Source organism: Onychomys torridus, chromosome 8 (genome assembly GCF_903995425.1).
Source record: "Onychomys torridus chromosome 8, mOncTor1.1, whole genome shotgun sequence".
Lineage (NCBI taxonomy): Eukaryota > Metazoa > Chordata > Mammalia > Rodentia > Cricetidae > Onychomys > Onychomys torridus.
Genome location: NC_050450.1, coordinates 18,071,924 through 18,091,262, shown reverse-complemented (window position 1 = coordinate 18,091,262; position 19,339 = coordinate 18,071,924). Strand labels below are relative to the sequence as shown.

Sequence of the window (19,339 nt, the reverse complement as noted above, 5' to 3'; positions counted from 1 at the left end):
ACAAATCTAGCACAATACTCCATATCTGAAAACTCTGCATTCACAGACCCACACAATCATTTCAGAAAAAATAAAATTCTATAAGTAATACAAATAAAAATATAGTACAACTACTCACATAGCCCTTAAAGGACACTAGGTGTTATAAGTAGAGATGATTTCAGCTATAGAGGAGGATGTGTTTAAGCTGTGTGCAAGGGATTTGAGCACCCATGGATTTGGGTAGCCTTAGGAGACTTTTGATTTGGTCAAGATAAAATTAACTTTTGTGATTATAAAAATTATAAATTATGTCATTTATCTTAAGGATAAATACTCTAAGTGAGAATTCAACTCAATTGTCAAACTAAAATAGAGCAACTCCTGAAGTTTTCTGCTTTTCTACAAAATGATTAATATTAGGTAACCGGAAAAAAAACTTTTCTACAAAATTATTAATATTATCATTCTAGCACAAAGATTGTTACTCTCTGGACTGGAAAGATATTACCTAGGAGTTGCAGGGCTGAACTTTTCTTCTCTTTCTGTCTCCTTTCTTTGGATCAGGGGATTTTCAATTATCACTAAAACAGAGGGCAAAGTATGGTACCATCACAAAATCATCAGAAGATTAATGAGAGCTAAGTGTGCACAACAGTGATCCTCACACCGTGGTTCCATCCTCCACAGGCATCTTCTCACGTTACTATGAGAAAAGGGCTCCTGGAATGTAGTCATCAATTCGGCCCCACATAACATTTCCAGGGCTTTGTGTTTTAAGTCCCAACAGATGACCCATACTAATATTACTTTATTGATTTTCTTGTATCCAACATTTGATTTGGTTACAACATGCCCTTCAATAAAACAAATGTTTACTTGACCTTTACTCCACGTCTAACTTCACAAACAATCCTTTATTTTATTTGTCCTCACAACTGTCAACCTGTAACATTTAATAGGGAAATTCCTCTCTCTAGACATGGGTGCTCATTCATTCAAGGAATTATAACTGTACTAGGCCCATGAAGTCTTCAAAGTTTTCTGTTTTCATAGCGCACACATTCGACAACATTCAACTCAGGAGAGACTGTCCATATCCCTGGAACACACATGGTTAAGTGCATAGAGTCGAGCACTGCTTAACTGATATGTGTAATGTGTGTTTGGTACTGCAGCATTGGAAAAGAATGGTTTGATTACTGTATCACTCTTCCCTCCTTTTTTTCTGACAAAAAGGAGAACTGAACACATGCTTTCTTATTGCTTATCTAGGCTGGAGTTGTCATCTATCAAGTGGTGAAGTTTATACTCTTCCCCCTTCCTTAACATTCACAAAAAAACTAATGGGGTGTTATTTCATGGGTGAGACCCAACAAAATCTTGTTCCCAAAGCTATAGTATAACTATTGGCCCCAGGATATGTCTATAGAAAGATATGTGATTATAATAATAATTACGGAGTTGAGGCAAGTTGGAACGTGAAATAATCAAAAGATGGCAAAATATCATCTAGTACAAGTATCACTTACCATGTACCAGGAAACATTCAGAAAGTATGCCTTCTAACATTGGCCTTTTCTGATAAGGATCAGAACAACTGTATTTTACTTTTCTGTGACTCCACTCAGCCACAAACTTACCTCAAGAATAATACTGTAAGAGGAACACTTCTTTTTTTCTTTTTTCTTTTTTCTTTTTTCTTTTTTCTTTTTTCTTTTTCTTTTTTTTTTTTTTTGCCAGAGCTGAGGACCAAAATCAGGGCCTTGCACTTGCAAGGCAAGTGCTCTACCACTGAGGGTAGCAGAGGCCTGTGACCTCAGCACTGGGAGGCTGAGGCAAGGGAAATGCCATTTGTTCAAAGTAAGTGACCTAGGGAGCTTCATTCTATCTCTGTCTCTCTCCCCCCCAACTTTCCCCTCTCCCACCCCTGCTGGTTTTTTTGTTTTTGTTTTTTTGTTTGTTTGTTTTTTGTTTTGAGAGAGGGTCTCATTGTGTAACAGTGGCTGGCTTGAACCTTGCTATGTAGACCAGGCTGGCCTCAAACTCATAGAGATCCACTTGGCCCTGTCTCCCAAGTGCTGAGATTTAAGATGTGTACCACCATGCACAGAAAAACTTTCTCTAAAATACAACCAAACGAAAACTAATGCCTACTTACCACACTCACCAACCTTAAAGCTCTCAGACAGTGGCCTGATATAATCTTCACTGCCCCAGGAGGATACATTCACAAAATGGTCTGGTGAGTCACGGATGGTGAAACTGAAAGTGTATCTTTCTGATCCAATATCTGAGTAAAAACCAATGCTTTTATATTTCAGGTGAATGTGACTTTGAACAAATGATTACCCAACAAAATAATAATGATGGTGGTGATAAAATATTTAAAATTGTAGAAAATGTTATTTCCTATGTACAGTCCCTGTTTTATTTAGTTTTTTGGGTTGTGTGTGTGTGTGTGTGTGTGTATGTGTATGTGTGTGTGTGTGTGTGTGTGTGTGTGTGTGTGTGTGTGTGAGAGAGAGAGAGAGAGAGAGAGAGAGAGAGAGAGAGAGAGAGGTGGGGTAGAGCAGACTGGTCTTGGACTTTTGGGGATCTTCTTGATTACTTAATCATCCCCTAATGCAATTCTATACTACACTATGCTTTCATGCATTTCCAAGTACAGTGTAATAAGCAGCCATGGTAGCTAGATCTCACTATGGCCCTTTTTCTTCCCATACCTGTGTATTCAAAACAAAGTGACATGCAGACCTGAACAGTCCAGATGTTAGCTTATATTTCCTATTTCCCAACTATTATATTCACAAAACCCTAATTGAATATTATTTCATAGGGGAGGCCCAAGAAGATTAGGAAAAGCTTGTTTGTTTGTTTGTTTGTTTTTTGAGACAGGGTTTCTCTGTATAGCTTTGCATCTTTTTCCTGGAACTCACTTGTAGCCCAGGCTGGCCTTGAACTCACAGAGATCCGCCTGGCTCTGCCTCCCAAGTGCTGGGATTAAAGGTGTATGCCACCACTGCCCAGCTAGGAAAAGCTTTAACCAAAATCATAAGTCATACCTAAATAGTAGTTTCAAAACTATGTGTGCAACTAAAACACCACTAGAGGGCAGCAAGTGCATTTTCTTTTACAGAGTGGGTTTTTTGTTTTTTTGGTTTTTTTTTTTTCTGTTGCTTTTGGTAATTTAAAAAGTAATATAAGAGAGATTAGAGAGATGGCTCAGCAGTTAAGGGCTCAGTTCTCAACACCCACATCTAGCACCTCACAACCACCTGTAATTCAGTCTCCAGGGGATCTGACACCTGGGTTCAATTCCGAGGACCCACATGGGGACTCATAACCATCTGTAACTACAGTCCCAGGGCATTGGACATCCTCTTTTGGTCTCTGCAGGCACTAGGCACATGCAGACAAAACATTCAAACACATAAAAAAATTTTTTTAAACAAAATAAAACCTAAATCTGCCACTGCCCTCCAAGTGCTGGGATTACAGACATTGGCCACCAAGACCAGGTTTTCTGTGTTCCTGTTGTTGTCCCATGTGACCACTGTCCTCTCAGCCTTGTCCCTCTCCATCTCCACCCAATGTGGAGATGACCCACAGGTCCACTGGACACAGTGTCGTTGGAAGCATCTGAATTGGCCGTGCGTAGTGGCACACTTCTTTAATCCCAGCACCTGAAAGGCAGAGGCAGGAGGATCTCTGTGAGTTTGAGGCCAGCCTGGTCTACAGAGTGAGTTCCAGGACAGCCATAGCTGCCTTTGTGAGACTGTGTCCCAGAATAAAAAAAGAATCATTTAACTTTTGTGTCTGCTGGGTTCCTTCTTCATGGGTGAATGTAGGAAAGATCTTAACCACTTAGTGACTAAGACCAGTAAATCTAGTTCCAAGTTCATACTCTTAGACACCATTGTATCTGCTAATATGAAACTACAAATTAATGAATTGATAAGTTTAGTTAACTATGTTGCTAAAGCCTTCAAAATATAGTTGGAGAATATCACATCAAATCACTGAAAATATTATCTGTCTTTATACATACACAGCCTTGAATTGAGTATGACCATACATGCAGAAGGCCTGGCCTTAAACACATTAGAAAATATAGTCAGGTAAACATACTTTGTAGCAGTGGTAAGCCATACTTAATGAAAAATTAAGAAAGAGTTAAACAGGACTCAGCTTTTTCTGTCTGGAAAGCCTCTGACATCTGTTTTCCCAATAACTACACTGATTATTTTCTGAAAAACAAAAGAGTAGAGAAGACCAGTATTAAACACAGATGTAGATGGTAAATTTAATTTCATGGACTTGTTATATTTTACTAGTTCTAACAAACATTTTTGACAGGAATATTTAAATGCATTTATCCCAGACAAACATCTAACAATCTTTATAAATATTCAGTTCTCTGAGGAATAGTACAAAGTAATGAGACAGTTAGCTGCTATTACAAATATAATCATTTACACAATATGTTTCTACTTTATTTTCAATCACTAGAGGGAGCTATCAATCTTTACTGAATTCATCCAAACACATGTATAATGCAATATAATTTGCCATAGTCTTCAAAGCTTTCCTTTTCATAGGGCTTTCTAACATAAAGCTGCTTAGCTGCTGCTGCTGCTTCTTCTTCTTCTTCTTCTTCTTCTTCTTCTTCTTCTTCTCCTCCTCCTCCTCCTCCTCCTCCTCCTCCTCCTCCTCCTTCTCCTCCTCCTCCTCCTCCTCCTTCTCCTCCTCCTCCTCCTTCTTCTTTTTCAATTTTCTTTTCAAGACAGGGTTTCTCTGTGTAGTCCTGGCTGTCCTGGAACTCACTATGTAGACCAGGCTGGCCTCGAACTCACAGAGATCCACCAGCCTCTGCCTCCTGAGTGCTGGGATTAAAGGTGTGCACCACCACTGTCTGTCTGCTTAGCTTCTTATTCCTAATATGTTGGGCAATAATATAGACTGTAACAAACTTAGATATTGCCACTAACAAACTTAAATCTTAAAGTTCTAGGCCTTAAATCTTGGAGATACTAATATCTCCTCAAAAGTTTTAATGTTCTCTTTGATGAATGCCAAAAAAAAAAAAAAAAATTAAACACTGCTGGGCGGTGGTAGTACATGCCTTTCATCCCAGTACTCGGGAGGCAGAGGCAGGCAAATCTGAGTTCAAGGCCAGCTTGGTCTAAAAAGTGAATGTAGGAAAGGCTTAAAAAATAAATAAATAAAGGCTACACAAAGAAACCCTGCTTCAGGGGCAAAAAAAGAAAGAAAGGAAGGAAGGAAGAAAGGAAGGAAGGAAGGAAAAATTAAATATTAAAAAGCATGCTTTAAGAAATAAAAGTAGCGTAGAAAAACAAACAACAAATAAAAGTATCTTTCTGAAAGGAAAAAATTAAACTTTAATGAAGAATCCTAGCAACTGTTTTCAACCTTGCAACAATTTGTGATATTTAAAATACAGTCAGGGGGACTGGAGAGAGAATCAGCCATGAAGAGCACATGCTGCTCTTAAAGAAGATATGTTCCATTCACAGCACCCACATGGTGGCTAACAACTGTCTGTGACTCCAGTTTCAGAGGATCTGATCCCCTCTTCTGACCTCCACAGGCACTGCATACATGTGGTACACAGGCATATATTCAGGCAAAAACACCCATAGATATAAAATAAAAATAAGTCAAATACACTCAAACTTTAAGATTATCACATTCCAGCTGAACAGTTGGCCATCTTATCATATTTACACACATTGATATTATTTCTTAAATTCCATATACATGCACACCTTACTGAATTTTGTTGGAGAAATACACTAATAGAAAACTTGAATAAAACTTTCTAATTGGGGCTGGAGAGTTGGCTCAGTGGGTAAGAGCATTGGCTGTATTTCCAGAGGACCTGGGTTCAATTCCCGACACCCACATGGTATCTTACAACCATCTGTATGTAATTCCAGTTACAAAATATCCAATGTCCTCTTTTGGCATCTGTAGACACCAGGAACTCATGTGGTACACAGACACACATGTAGGCAAAATATCCATACATATAAAAATAAATGAAAATTTTAAAAACTTTCTAACTGAAAAGACAATTAGCAAATTGTTTCAAGGAAAACTATAAGGTTTTTTTTATATCAATAAATTTTGCATTGCAAAGTGTTAATGTTACATATAAGTTTATTAATTTTAAGAAATCTGATTTGCAAAAGCCAGATAAACAGCATACTGCTTGGAAGTCAGACCTGATAGTTCACATCTGTAATCCCAGCTTTCACAGAGGTTGAGGCAGGAAGAACAATGGAAAGTTTTTTAAGGTCAGCCTGGTGGTCTACAGAGAGGGAGGGAAAGAGAGAAAGAGAGAGACAGAGACAGAGACAAACAGACAGAGAGACAGAGACATACACATACACACACATACACACACACACACACACACACACACACACACATACACACACACACAGCTGCTCATGGACAAGGAATATGGTAATTTTGTAGTTATTTTATAATAAATGCTTCATTTTATCAATCCATATTTTATTTAAATAAGACTTAGTATGCTAGGAATCTTTACTCCAAAATTCCACATCAAAAGTCATAAAAACAGCTGGGTGTGGTGGTTCATACCTTTAGTCCCAGCACTCTGGAAGCAGAGGCAGACAGATCTCTGTAAGTCTAGTCTGGTGTACATAGTGAGTTCCAGGCTAGCTAGGGATACATATTTGCAAGTACTTAAAAATATAAATTTTGATAATTTTCTTAGAGAATTGCTACTATTAAATGAAAACAGTTTAATTTTATAGTGGTAAATTTGAGCATTTACAAATTTTGTTATTTTATTATTAAAATAATACAAAAGACTTTATTACATTTATTTGCATAGTGTGTATGTGAGTGTATATGTGAACACATGCATAGTGAACATATGATGGGCACAGAACAACCTGTAGGAGTCAGTTCTCTCCTTCCACCTTATGTGTTCTAGATATCAAACTCAAGTACTCAAGCATAACATAAGCATATTTGTCCACTGAGCCATCGTTCTGAATAATTGTTAGTCATATCTATAATCCTATGTCTACTACTCTATAGATAAAAGGAAATTTAATTTACACTTAGCTGACATAAATACAGAGCTTAGGGGTATTTAATTTTTCACAATTATACTAATTCAATGAGTATCTGTGTACTTGTCAATTATACAAACATCTGTCCAATGAATCAGCAATGGTGATATAATGTAAAGTTGCTACATAAAGTCTCATGAGCACATGCTTGACCGTCAGTAGACTAGTCATGGAAACCTACCAGATTAGCCATATTTGGATGCAGATCTGAAAGTGCAGTGAAGTTCTTCAACGCAAAGGGGCTTGCCATGCTTTAAATCTGTGTTTTAGGAGATATAATTTGTATGTACACATTAAATATTGAAAACAAATTGTTAAAAAGGTGGTGGTGGCACACCCCTTTAATCCCAGCACTCAGGCGGCAGAGATAGGTGGATCTCTGAGTTCGAGGCCAGCCTGGTCTACAGAGCTAGTCCAGGACAGACTCCAAAGCTACAGAGAAACCCTGTCTCAGAAAAAAAAAAATCTAAGCCTTGGGACTAGAGAGATGGCTCAGCAGTTGAGAACACTGGCTGCTCTTCCAGAGGACCCAAGTTTGGTTCTATCACCTACATGACCACTAACAACCATCAAAAACTTCAGTTCCAGGGGTCAGATGCCTTCTTCTGGCCTCTACAGGCACTGCACACAGGTGATGCCTAGACCCACAAGTAGGCAAAACACCCATACACATAAAATAAAAATAAATTTTAAAAACAAAACAAAACAAAAAAGCTGGGCATAGTAGCACACACTTGTAAAGTAGAAGCAAGATGATCAGGAGCTCAGGCACATCCTCTATCTGATACATAGTAACTTCAAGGCCAGTCTGGGTGACATGAGATTCTGTCTCAAAAATAATAATAAGGCTGGTTGTAGAGGCATGCCTTTAATCCCAGCACCTGGGAGGAAAAAGCAAGTGGATCTCTATTATTTTGAGGCTATTCTGGTCTACATATTGAGCTCCAGGACAGCCAAGACTACATAGTGAGAGCCTGTCTCAAAAAATAATAAGAGGACCCTGTTCAAGTTCAAAGTGTCCTTTTAGAATTTTGAATGACATAGCTAAAGCTGGGAAAGTTGGCACATTCCCATAGTTCAGCTACTCTGGAATCTGAGATAAGAGGCTCCCTTAAGCTCAAGAAACCAGGAGTTCAAGAACAGCCTGACAGACATACCAAAGACCTTGTCCAAGGTTTTTTAAGCTTAAGGGAGCCTCCTGACTCCAAAGTAGCTGGATGGCAGCCAAGAGCACTGTTGTTCAAAGAGCAACATGACAAATTCACATGACAACTTACAACCATCTAGAACTCCAGTTGCAGGGGATCCAATGCCCTCTTCTGGATTCTACAAGCACCAGGCACATAATTAATGCACAGACATGCAAGCAGATAAAACACCCATACACATAAAAACATTTTTAAGTATATTTTTTGTAAGTGTCCTGGAGTAGTGGTCTGAATGAGAATGGCTCCCATAGGCCATTTGAATATTTGAATGTTTGCTTCCCAGTTGGTGGACTGTTTAAGAAGGATTAGGAGGTGTGGCCTTGTTGGAGGAGGTGTGTCACTGGTAGAGGGCTTTGAGGTTTCAAAAGCTCACACGAGGCCCAATTTCAGTCTCTCTTTGGCTCAACCCTCCCCTTCTCTCTCTCCTCCAACTTGTGGATCAAATGTAAGCTCTCAGCTATTGTTCCAGGGCCATCCATGCCTGCCTGCCTGCTGCCATGATTCCTATCATGATGGAAATAGACTAACTCTGTGAGCAAATCCCCCATTTAAATACTTTCTTTTAGAAGTTTTCTTGGTCATGATGTCTCTCTACAGCAATAGAACAGTAATTAAGACATCTATTTAGGTTTCAATTTATCACTCACTAAAACTTTGCAAAATTTAGCAATTTTTAGTGCCATATAAACTTAGAATTTCAGGTGAATGATGAGTCAATAGCCTATCTGAAGATTTAAGTATTTATTAACATCAGAGCTTCCTTAAAAAGAAAACTAGAAGCTAGAGAGTTGGCTCACAGTTAAGAGCATTTGTTGCCCTTGCAGAGGACCTGCATTTGATTCCCAGCACCCACATGGGAGCTCACAACTATCTGTTACTCCATTTCCATTTGATTCAGTGCCATCTTACTACTTCAGTGGCTATCAGGCACACATATATGGTGCACACACATACATCCAATAAAATACTCCTATACATAAAAGAATAAACCTAATTTTTTATTTAAAAAAACTTTAAATACCTCAACTCTGACATTTATTTACACTTTTGAGGAAAGTCATTTTAAACACCTTCCTAAATGCATCTAGATGCTAAGTTCCAGAGGACTGAGGTGGCATCACATATATTTTTATGTGTGTCTCTTTATCCATTTTTTCTTTTTAGCCAGGGACTTCCTTCATTGCCCTGGCTAGCCTCAAACTCCTAAGTACAAGTGATCTTCCCACCTCAGCTTCCTATGTCCTGTGACTACAAGTGTGCACCATCTCCCCTGACTGTACCTCAGTGCTACCCCTACACAGAAAGCACCAATAAAAAAACAAATAAATGGTTGCTTGTGCCTCCTATCATCATTACAAAAGGGTTTATGGGTGTTAGTGTTGGTGTGTGTGTGTGTCTGTGTGTGTTTGTAGTGCATGCATGTGTGTGATGTGCTTACAGGTACACATGCCAGCACATGCCTTTGCAGAGGCCAGGGGCTGACTAAGTGTCTTCCTCTATTATTCTCCACCTTTTTTGAGATGGGGTCTCTCACTCAATCTGGAGCTCACTGATGGCCAGACTACCTGGCTAAGATCCCCTTGTCTCCATCTACCAGTGCTGGAATGCTAGGTAGGCAACCTAGCCTCCTTTTTACCTGAGTGCTAGGATCTGCACTCAGGTCCTCATGCTGGGACAGCAAGCACTTTACCCACTGAACCATCTCCTCAGCCCAAAGGTTTTTACTTTAGTAAGAATTGAAAAATTCAACCAAACTGATTAACTTGATTTCACTTTTTTGTTTTGATTTGAGATTATTCACGTTAAAAAAACAGAGCCTCTGTGGTAGTTTAAATGAGAATGTCTCCCATACGTTTATGTGTTCAACACGTGATCCCTAGTGTGGAGTCTTGTTGGAGGAATACATCACTAGGGTAGAATTTTATAGCCTCACCCTTCTTCCCATTCTCTCATTATCTACATACGTACCTACCTACCAAACCACCTACCTACCCTCCCACTCATCCGTCTGTCCGTCCATCCATCATCCATCCATCCATCCACCCACCCATTCATCCATCCATCCATCCGTTCACCCATCCATCCATCTGTCCATCCGTCCATCTGTCTGTCTGTCTGTCTATATCTCTCCCTCCCTCTCTCCCTTCCCTTTCTCTCCTTTTCCTTTCCCTCCCCCTCTCTGCTTCCTGTGCGTGTGGATGTTGGGAATGTTCCTGCTCCTACTGCCTATCATGCCTTCCTGGTCTTGTTTATGTCTCTGTAACCATAAGCCAAAATAAACTCTTTCTTCAAGTCTCATTTTGGCATAATATTATACAATACAGAATCTTTAACTCTATGAATGTCCTCATGTCTGGGCTTTGTTCAGTACCAGGAAGTATCCCTAACACCTGTAAGGATTTTGTATTTTAGGCGCTTATAGACTTAGTAAAAAATGATTTTGCATCCCATCACCACTATTTTGTGGTCATGCATTATGACATTACTTATTTCCTCATCATTAAAATTTGATTACTATCTACCATGCAGTAAGAATTAGAAACTGTGCACGATGTGCCTGGATATTCACAGGCTCTCAAGAAATGACATCAGTTCTTTTCAATAATAGCCAATTTAGCAGGTTTTTGCACTCCAGGCCTTCCAGTCCCAGAAGAAACAATTGGAGATTAAGAAGTGTTCAATTTCTTACATTTCTGACTGGTCTTACCTAATTTATAATGCAATTTCATTTTCTGAAATTCTTGCCAAACACATTCATTTATCCATTCATCCATTCAGCAGCTACTACATTTTTTCTGGTTGAGTTGTACACATGCTGTGATGCGCATGTGAAGCTCAGAGGACAACTTGTAAAAGCTGCTTTTCTCCTATCATGTAGGTCCCTAGAATTGAACTTGGGTCATGAGGCTTGTCTACAAGTATTTTTACCAGCTGGGACATCTCACTGGCCTCCTCAAAAAAGTTATTAGAGAACCCATCAAAAACATGGTGCCACACATAATTCCACCATTCAGGCTCAGGCAAAAGAATCAAGAGTTCAAGACCAACTAAGCTACATAATGAGACCCTGTACATACACACCCCACCAAAAAAATAAAAAAAGAGCTCTGGGACTAAAGAAATGGCTCAGTATTCAGGAACATTTGCTGCTCTTTGCAGAGGACCTGAGTTCAGTTGCCAGCTATTACAAGGCAGTTCATATGTAACTCTAGCTTTGGAAGATCTAATACTTTTCCTGACACTACAGGCATTGGGCACACACATGATGTATAGGCCAACATACAGATATATAAAAATAAATAAATCTTTTTTATAAATGAACCCACAAAATGCCAGACACTTATGTCAGAGAAAACAAATTATTTAGTGGATGATTGTGTGTTAAAGCACCCACTTACAAGCTGGGCCAAGGTGGCACATGCCTTTAATCCCAGCACTCAGGAGGCAGAGGTAAGTGGATCTCTCAGTTCAAGTCCAGCCTGGTCTACAGAGCTAGTTGTACAACAGCCAAAGCTACACAAAGAAACTCTGTCTTGGGAAAAAACACAAAATACACACATGCATATACTAAATAGGTTCTCCCCCTTAGCAGCTGCAGGGTTTAATGGCTTACATGATATTATATCTTTGAAGCTCTTTTAGTTCCTACTATTATTATCTGAAGTATATTGATGACATACTTTAGTGTTTATCCACAAAAAAGTATCACTTACTTCACTACCTGAGTGCTTTGAAAAATATAAATTTCACACAAAATAGTTAAATATGTAAGTTCAGATATTATATAATTCATTATCAACTTCTATTTATAACTATATTTCCTTTAGGTTTTTGAGACAGGGACTCAGGTAACTCAGGTTGGCCTTGAAATCACTATTTGAGGTCACAGTCCTGAACTCCTGATCCTCCTGCCTCTGAGATTAAAGGTATGTGTGACCACACTTGGCTATAATGCCTCTTCTCTAATGCCAGTGCCATCTCCCCAGGACAAGGCACAATTAGTCCTCACATAAGGTATCATCATAACCTATTTTCTTTTCATTCTTTCTTCCTTCCTTTCTCTCTTCCTTCCTTTCTTTCTTTCTTTTTTCTTTTTTGATTTTTTGAGACAGGGTTTTTCTATGAAACAGTCCTGGCTGTCCTGGAACTCACTATGTAGACCAGGCTGGCCTCGAACTCACAGAGATCCACCTACCTCTGCCTCCCCAGTGCTGAGATATAAGGCATGTGCCACCACAGCCCAGCATATAACCTGTTTCCTTATTTGTTCATATGTGCATTGTGTGATAAGGGATTCAGGTCAAGAATCAGATTAAGAACTACTCCCTGAACCTACTCAGATGTCGCAGAGAGGAGCAATAAAAATATAGGACCAGAAGTGACATCTTAAGAGCCTATATAGCCTCAGGACCACTGATCTAGGTCCTTAGTGAGGATGGAAAGGAAGAAGCTACATTGGTGGGACTCTGCCAGCTTAAGGTTCCAGTGGGGTAATGCCACTGGTGACTGTTCGCCTCCACCAGAGACAGAGCACTATGACTGTCTCTGACAGAGCTTCCACCCAGGTCTCCCAAATGGCCCTCCTTGAGCCCTTGAGCCCACCTCCAGCTTTAAAGGGTGACCACCAGTCTGATGTGGACCAGATTCTCCAGGACCTTCCTGGTCTTTTGTTGATGGTATGACCTGGCCCAAACCCTTCATGCCCCTCTTCCTTTCCTCCAGAGAATGCTGTGTTACTTGGCTCTTTTACTCTGGTGTGAAAGGAGAGGATTCTGTTAACCCTGCTGAAAATGAAACACAGCAAGCTGCTTGTTCTGAGGTGGTGTCTAGCTAACAGGTCATCTGAGGACATCAGTCAGCTCTTAAACTCAATGATTTTCTCATTTTTAGGCTATAGTCAAATTTTGAGAAATTTAGTCAGTTACATTCAGATCTGGGCCTTAAATAAATGAACTGTGAGCAGAGGGGTTGAGTGGAAATGAGGAATAATTTTGTTGAATTTATGAAGCTGGTGAGCCCAAATATGTTTGTGTGTGCATGCAAGTACATGTCTGTGTTTATGCCCACATGAGCTGATTGTTCTTTTCAGGGTCACGACTGTTCATCAGGCTGAAAGCTAGGTGTCACGCTGATGCCCTGGAGCTACTGCAGAATTTCTCTTTGCTAATATTTCTTTTCCTTTATCATAGTGATGTGCACCTTTGATCTCAATATTTGGGAAGTAGAAGCTGGAAAACAAGGAGTTCAAGGCCAGTCTTGGATGTATCAACTCCAACACACACACACACACACACACTTCTGGCCATATATCCTAAGCTGGCTTTGATTTTTTTTGATTAATTAATTGAGAGATGGGCATGCATGTGGAGGTCAGAGGACAACCGGTGGGAGTCAGTTCTCTCTACCTACCACATGGGTCCAAGAGATTGAACTCAGTTCATCAGGCTTCACAGCCAGCATCTTTATCCACTGAGCCATCTCACTGCCCCATCTACCCGACCCCAACAACCTCAAATTTCTTATCCACTCGCTCAGCCTCTAGAATGCTGGAATGCAGGTATGTGACACTATGTCCAATTTTTTTTCTTTTAACGTGCATGGGTGTTTTGCCTACATATACACCTGTGTAACACTTGTGTGCCTGGTACCAAAGAAGACCAGAAGAGGGTTCCAGATCTCCTAGAACTAGAGTTATAGATAGTTGTGAGCCACCATGTGGGTGCTGGGAATTAAACCTAGGCAATCAGGAAGAGAAGCCAGTGCTCTTAACCATTGAGCCATCTCTCTAGCAATTCTGCCCAATATTCTGCTTCTATTCTTGATCCTCTCTGTCTCTTCTCCATGTGACAGAACAATCTTTCAAAACGTAGATCATGTCACTTCCAAGCTTTCTAAACCTTGCTAGAGCATTGAGAATAAAGTCCAAACTCCTTGCCATAGCCTCTAGTGTGCACAGCCGACAGCCTTTGCTGCCTCACAGCCCTCAATCCCCAGACCAGCGAAGGGTGGGGTCTGGCAGAAGCAGCTCCCTCTTCCCTCCTCCCCAGTGACAACCTTCCAATCCCCCCAGGACAGGCTCCTCTACATTAGCCTCAAGTAGAGGCCTTTCCTACTATACCTCCTCTGCTCTGTCTCATTAGAAGGCTGCCACATGAGATCAGAGCTGTGCCTTGGCTCTTCCTCTCTTGTAACCACAAGTGACTAGGTACTTCAGGATTTCACACATAGTTACTACTAATTTGTAGACTAAATTAAATCAAGTCCTAAAAAATCAGTTTGTAATTTGAAGATAATATTGTTACAGTTAACTTTTTGGGTAAATAAGACCTCTAGGAGCTGGAGAGGTGGCTCAGAGGTTAAGAGCACTGACAGCTCTTCCAGAGGTTCTGAGTTCAATTCCAGGCAACCACATGGTAGCTCACAGCCATCTGTAATGAAATTTGTGCCCTCTTCTGGTGCGTAGGCATATATACAGGCAGAACAATGTATACATAATAAATAAATCTAAAAAAAAAAAAAAAAAGAATTCTAGTTGATACCCAATACTACATTTACAGCATTTAAGCTTTAGAAACAAGTGTGGTTTATAGCTTGCTATTCCAGGCAAAAGAAGCTTCCAGGGAACTTGGAGATGACTTTCCTATGGTTTCTAATTTATTCTAAAGATTGATGCTGAGTGAGGCCATTATAAGGAAGTTTTCTCCATGAGGCTACTCCTATACTGAGTATCTTTGCAACCTCTCGACATAAACCACATATTTCATAACAATATTTTACAACTAGGATTTGTTTTTCCTCCAAGAAAAGAGTTTCCTTTCTTCCAAACACTCTTAAGTTGTTTCCACCCTGGAAAACCCTCCAGTGTGAAGACAGAAGAAAGTGTTAGTAACCTTCTAAGGCAGTTTCAACATTTTTAGCACTGCTTCTTTAAAAAAATTAAAATTTGGAGTGGGGGATGGAGAGATGACTCAGCAGTGAAGAGCACTGACTGCTCTTCCAGAGGACCTGGGTTCAATTCCCAGCACCCACATGGCAGCTCACAACGGTCTATAAACCAGTTCTAGGGGACCTGACACCCTCAAAGAGATATACATGCAGGCAAAACACCAATGCACATAAAATAAAAATAATTTTTAATTAAAAATTTTAAACAAAAATGTAGGGGCCAGTAAGATGACTCAATGAGTAAGTGCTCTTGGTACCAAGACTGGCAACCTGAGTTTGAGCACCAGAAATCACATGATGGAAGGAGAGAATCAGCTCCCAAAACTTGTTCCCTGACTTCCACAAATCCGTAGTGCACCTCCATGTCTGACACCTACATAATAAATTCTATATTATTATTATTATTATTACTACTATTGTGTGTGGTATGTGTGCACATGTGTGTATAGGTATATAACAAGAAGGCCAGAGGAAGAAGCTCACCTCTATTTTTCTTTATCTTGTTTCTGTTTGTTTGTTTGTTTGTTTGTTTGTTTTGTTTGAAACAGGGTTTCTCTGTGTAGTCCTGGCTGTCCTGGAACTCACTTTGTGGACTAGGCTGGTCTAGAACTCACAGAGATCCACCTGCCTCTGCCTCTCGAGTGCTGGGATTAAAGCCATGCACCACCACCACTCGCCAGCCATATTTCTTTAAAATAAAGTCTCTCATTGAAACTGAAGCCAGGGTATCGGATGACTATTAAGTCCTGGTGATCTCTTATTTCCAACCCCCAGAAGTGCAGCCATGCCCCACTTTTATGTAATTATTGGGATCCAAATTCATCTGCATCCTTTTGCAGTAAAGCACTCATCCATTGTGCCTCTTTCCAGCCCCATTCAGTATTTTAACATGTATTTTGATTATTCCAACTGTATGTCATTCTGGAAAAGGCAAAATCCTGGATATAATAAAAAGGCCACTGATAACCAGGGGTGACACAGGTAGGAGTTAGGGAAAAGAAGTGGAACATGGGATTTCCAGGTCAGGGAAAGTAGTCTGTTTTACTCATAAATCATACATACATATATACTATATATATATAAATATGTTCTACTCATAATACACACTCTATCCTGATATCCTGATGTAGTCTCCAGATCCTATGTGACATGCATACATATGACTGTTCCATAGGTTTTTGCATGTATCCTGTCCCTATCCCCTGAGGACCTGACAGGCTCTCTTCCCCGTTAAAAGCTCTCCTAGCAGTTATGGTGGCATATACCTGCAATCTCAGCATTTGAGAAGTGGAGGTAGGGGAATCAAAAGTTCAAGGCTAACCTGAGCTACACAGTGAATTTTGAAGCCAGCCTGGGTTCCTTGAGACCCTGTCTCAAGAAGGAAGGGGGAAAGATTTAAAGGAAGGGAGAGAGGGAGGGAAGGAGGGAGGGAGGGAGGGAGGAGAGAAGGCAGGCAGACAATTCAGGGAGGATGGAAAGGAAGGAGAAAGGGAGAACGATAAAGGGAAGGAGGGAAGAGGAGAGGAGAGATAGATAGACAGATAGACAGACAGACAGACAGACAGATAACATCTTCCTTCATTTCCTCCATAGCTTGGAGTGATGTTGGCTTGTAATCCAAAACACAGGAGGTGGAGACAGGAGAATCACAAGTTCAAGGCCAGCCTGGGCTACATGTTGTTTCAAAAACAGACAACAACAAAAACTACAAAAGCTGTTTCCTCTCTTGCCTCTTGCTCCTCTCTTCTTCCTCTTGTCTGTCTGTCTGTCTGCCTCTCTCATGTCCCCACTCTGACACGGCCTTTCACCCTTTCACTCTCCCCCTTCCCCAGTAAACAAACCTCTTGCACTAACTCTGTTGCTCGTGGCGTATTTGTTTAATGGCGTATCTTGGCAGGACCCGCCAAAAGGTACCCACTTCGCCTTTCTTTTTTATCCTTTCAAGTCCATTATTATCACGCCAGGAAAGATGGCAGTAGGCAAGCATGGAGCTGAGAGTTGACATCCTGATCTGCAGGCAGCAGGCAGCAAGGGAGAGCCCATTCCCCAAAACACACCTCCTCCAACTATGCCATATCCCCTAATGTTTCTCAGTCAGGCCCACTATTGGGGAGCAAGCATTCAAATATATAACCATATATATTTGGAGCAAAGGAAAGCAAGCAAGGAAGGGAGGGAGGGAGGGAGGGAGGGAGGAGAGGGAGGGAGGGAGGGAGGGAGGGAGGGAGGAAGGAAGGAAGGAGGAAAGCAAGCAAGGAAGGGAGGGAGGGAGGGAGGGAGGAAGGAAGGAAGGAAGGGAGGGAGGAAGGAAGGAAGGAAGGAGGAAAGCAAGGGAGGGAGGGAGGGAGGGAGGGAGGAGGAAAGGAGGAAAGGAAGGGAGGGAGGGAGGGAAGGAGGGAAGGGAGGAAGGAAAGAAGGAAGGAAGGAAGGAGGAAAGGAAGGAAGGGAGGGAGGGAGGGAGGGAGGGAGGGAGGGAGGGAGGGAGGGAGGGAGGGAGGGGGGAGAGAGAGAAAGAGAGAGAGAAACAAACAAACAAACAAAGAAGAACTAGAAGCCTGTCTCTGAGACTACCTGTGGACCTGGACCTGGCAGGGTGTGGCGGGGAGAGCCACGCCCTGTGAGCGGCACCTGACTGGGTAGACCCTCACGTACGGGCCTGACCTCTAGGGACCAGGTGACCTGGGACCCCGTCGTCCTCGGACCCTGACAGGGAGACACCTGACAGGAAATGGACTGCCTGGCGGGGGCAGGCGGGGTAGAAGCTGACTAGAGGACGGACAGGGAGGGAGCAGCCGGCGGGAGGAGAGCACGAAGGAGGGAGTCCCGACTGGCAGGCACCTGACAGGCCGGGGCCTGCGCTCCGCTGAGAACCTCCGCGACCCAGGCGCTCGAGCCCCGCGCGGGTCTCCTGTCGGAACTGCCGGGGCCCGCGCGGCCGGTGGACGGACACCGCAGCAGGCCTCTGAGCCGCGGCTCCCCGGATCCTCCGCGGCCGGCTAGCTGCTCCGCGGGCTTCCGCCTGGCGCCGGCCACGCGCCGCGACTCCCACACAGCTGCGGGGCGACCCTCCCGGAGTCCGTTAGAGCAAGGCCCCGCCCCGCCGCGCTGGCCCCGCCCCTGCCGTGCGCTGACCCCGCCCGCCGCGCTGCCCCCGCCCCGCCGCGCTGGCCCCGCCCCTGCCATGCGCTGACCCCGCCCGCCGCGCTGGCCCCGCCCCCGTCCCGCTGGCTCCGCCCCGTCGCACTGGCCCCGCCCCTGTGTTTATAGGTCTAGGCACACCACCTGGAAGTTAAGCGTGTGTCGCTGTCACTTCCTGGGACTGGAGAGCTTCTTTCGGACTTGGGTGGCCGAGGACAAGTCGGCCTTAGGCGCTGAGCGAGAAAAGCCATAGTTTGCGGTCACTCGGAGACAAGAGCAGTTCCCACGCACGGGTGCATGCGAATAGGGAAGTCGCTAAGGAATCGAGTGAGGCCTTTGCCGCAGTTCTCTGGTTGGGATCTGGACTGGTGTCCCAGGCAGTTCCGACTGAGCAATCTTCCTAAATGTCTTATAATTGCAGATGTCTCTGTGCAGGCACTAAAATACCTGAAGTGAAATTTAAAGCAGAGAGTGAACCGAAGGAAGACACGGAGATAAAACCCGATAGGGTTGTGGAAGAGGAGAGGGCCAGATGCTATTATTATTAAGGGAATTTCCTTGGTGATACTACAAACCTCATACATTAGAAGGTACACATATAACATCATGTAAAATACTCAATAGTACTTGAAAATATCACAGTATTATATGAAATAGATAATACTATTTGGGAGGGTGAGTAGCATAGAGGTAGGGAGGGTCTCGCCATGTAGCTCTGGCTGTCCTGGCATTTACTTTGTAGATTAGGCTGACCTGGAGCTCACAGAGACCCGCCTGCCACTGCCTCCCAAGTGCTAGGATTAAAGGCATGTGTCACTACGCCTGGTTTGAAATAGATAATTCTCTTATTTTCATCTCACAAGCAGTATATCATTTCACCGGAACACCCTATGTATGTATATATACATATGTATAGAAATGTATATAGGGCTGGAG

General features: G+C 42.2%; 1 protein-coding gene across 1 annotated transcript in view; it reads right to left on the bottom strand.

The window, feature by feature from the left end:
- Meiob (meiosis specific with OB-fold) overlaps window positions 1–18,349 on the bottom strand; it is an 82,665-nt gene extending 64,316 nt beyond the window's left edge. The window contains exons 1-5 of the mRNA XM_036197966.1: window positions 18,104–18,349; window positions 7,294–7,371; window positions 4,172–4,229; window positions 2,141–2,272; window positions 491–563 (exon numbers count right to left, since the gene is read on the bottom strand). Coding sequence (XP_036053859.1) covers window positions 491–563; window positions 2,141–2,272; window positions 4,172–4,229; window positions 7,294–7,362 — 332 coding nt within the window. The 5' untranslated portion in view covers window positions 7,363–7,371; window positions 18,104–18,349. The remainder of the gene's footprint in view (window positions 1–490; window positions 564–2,140; window positions 2,273–4,171; window positions 4,230–7,293; window positions 7,372–18,103) is intronic.
- Window positions 18,350–19,339: the final 990 nt, after the last annotated feature.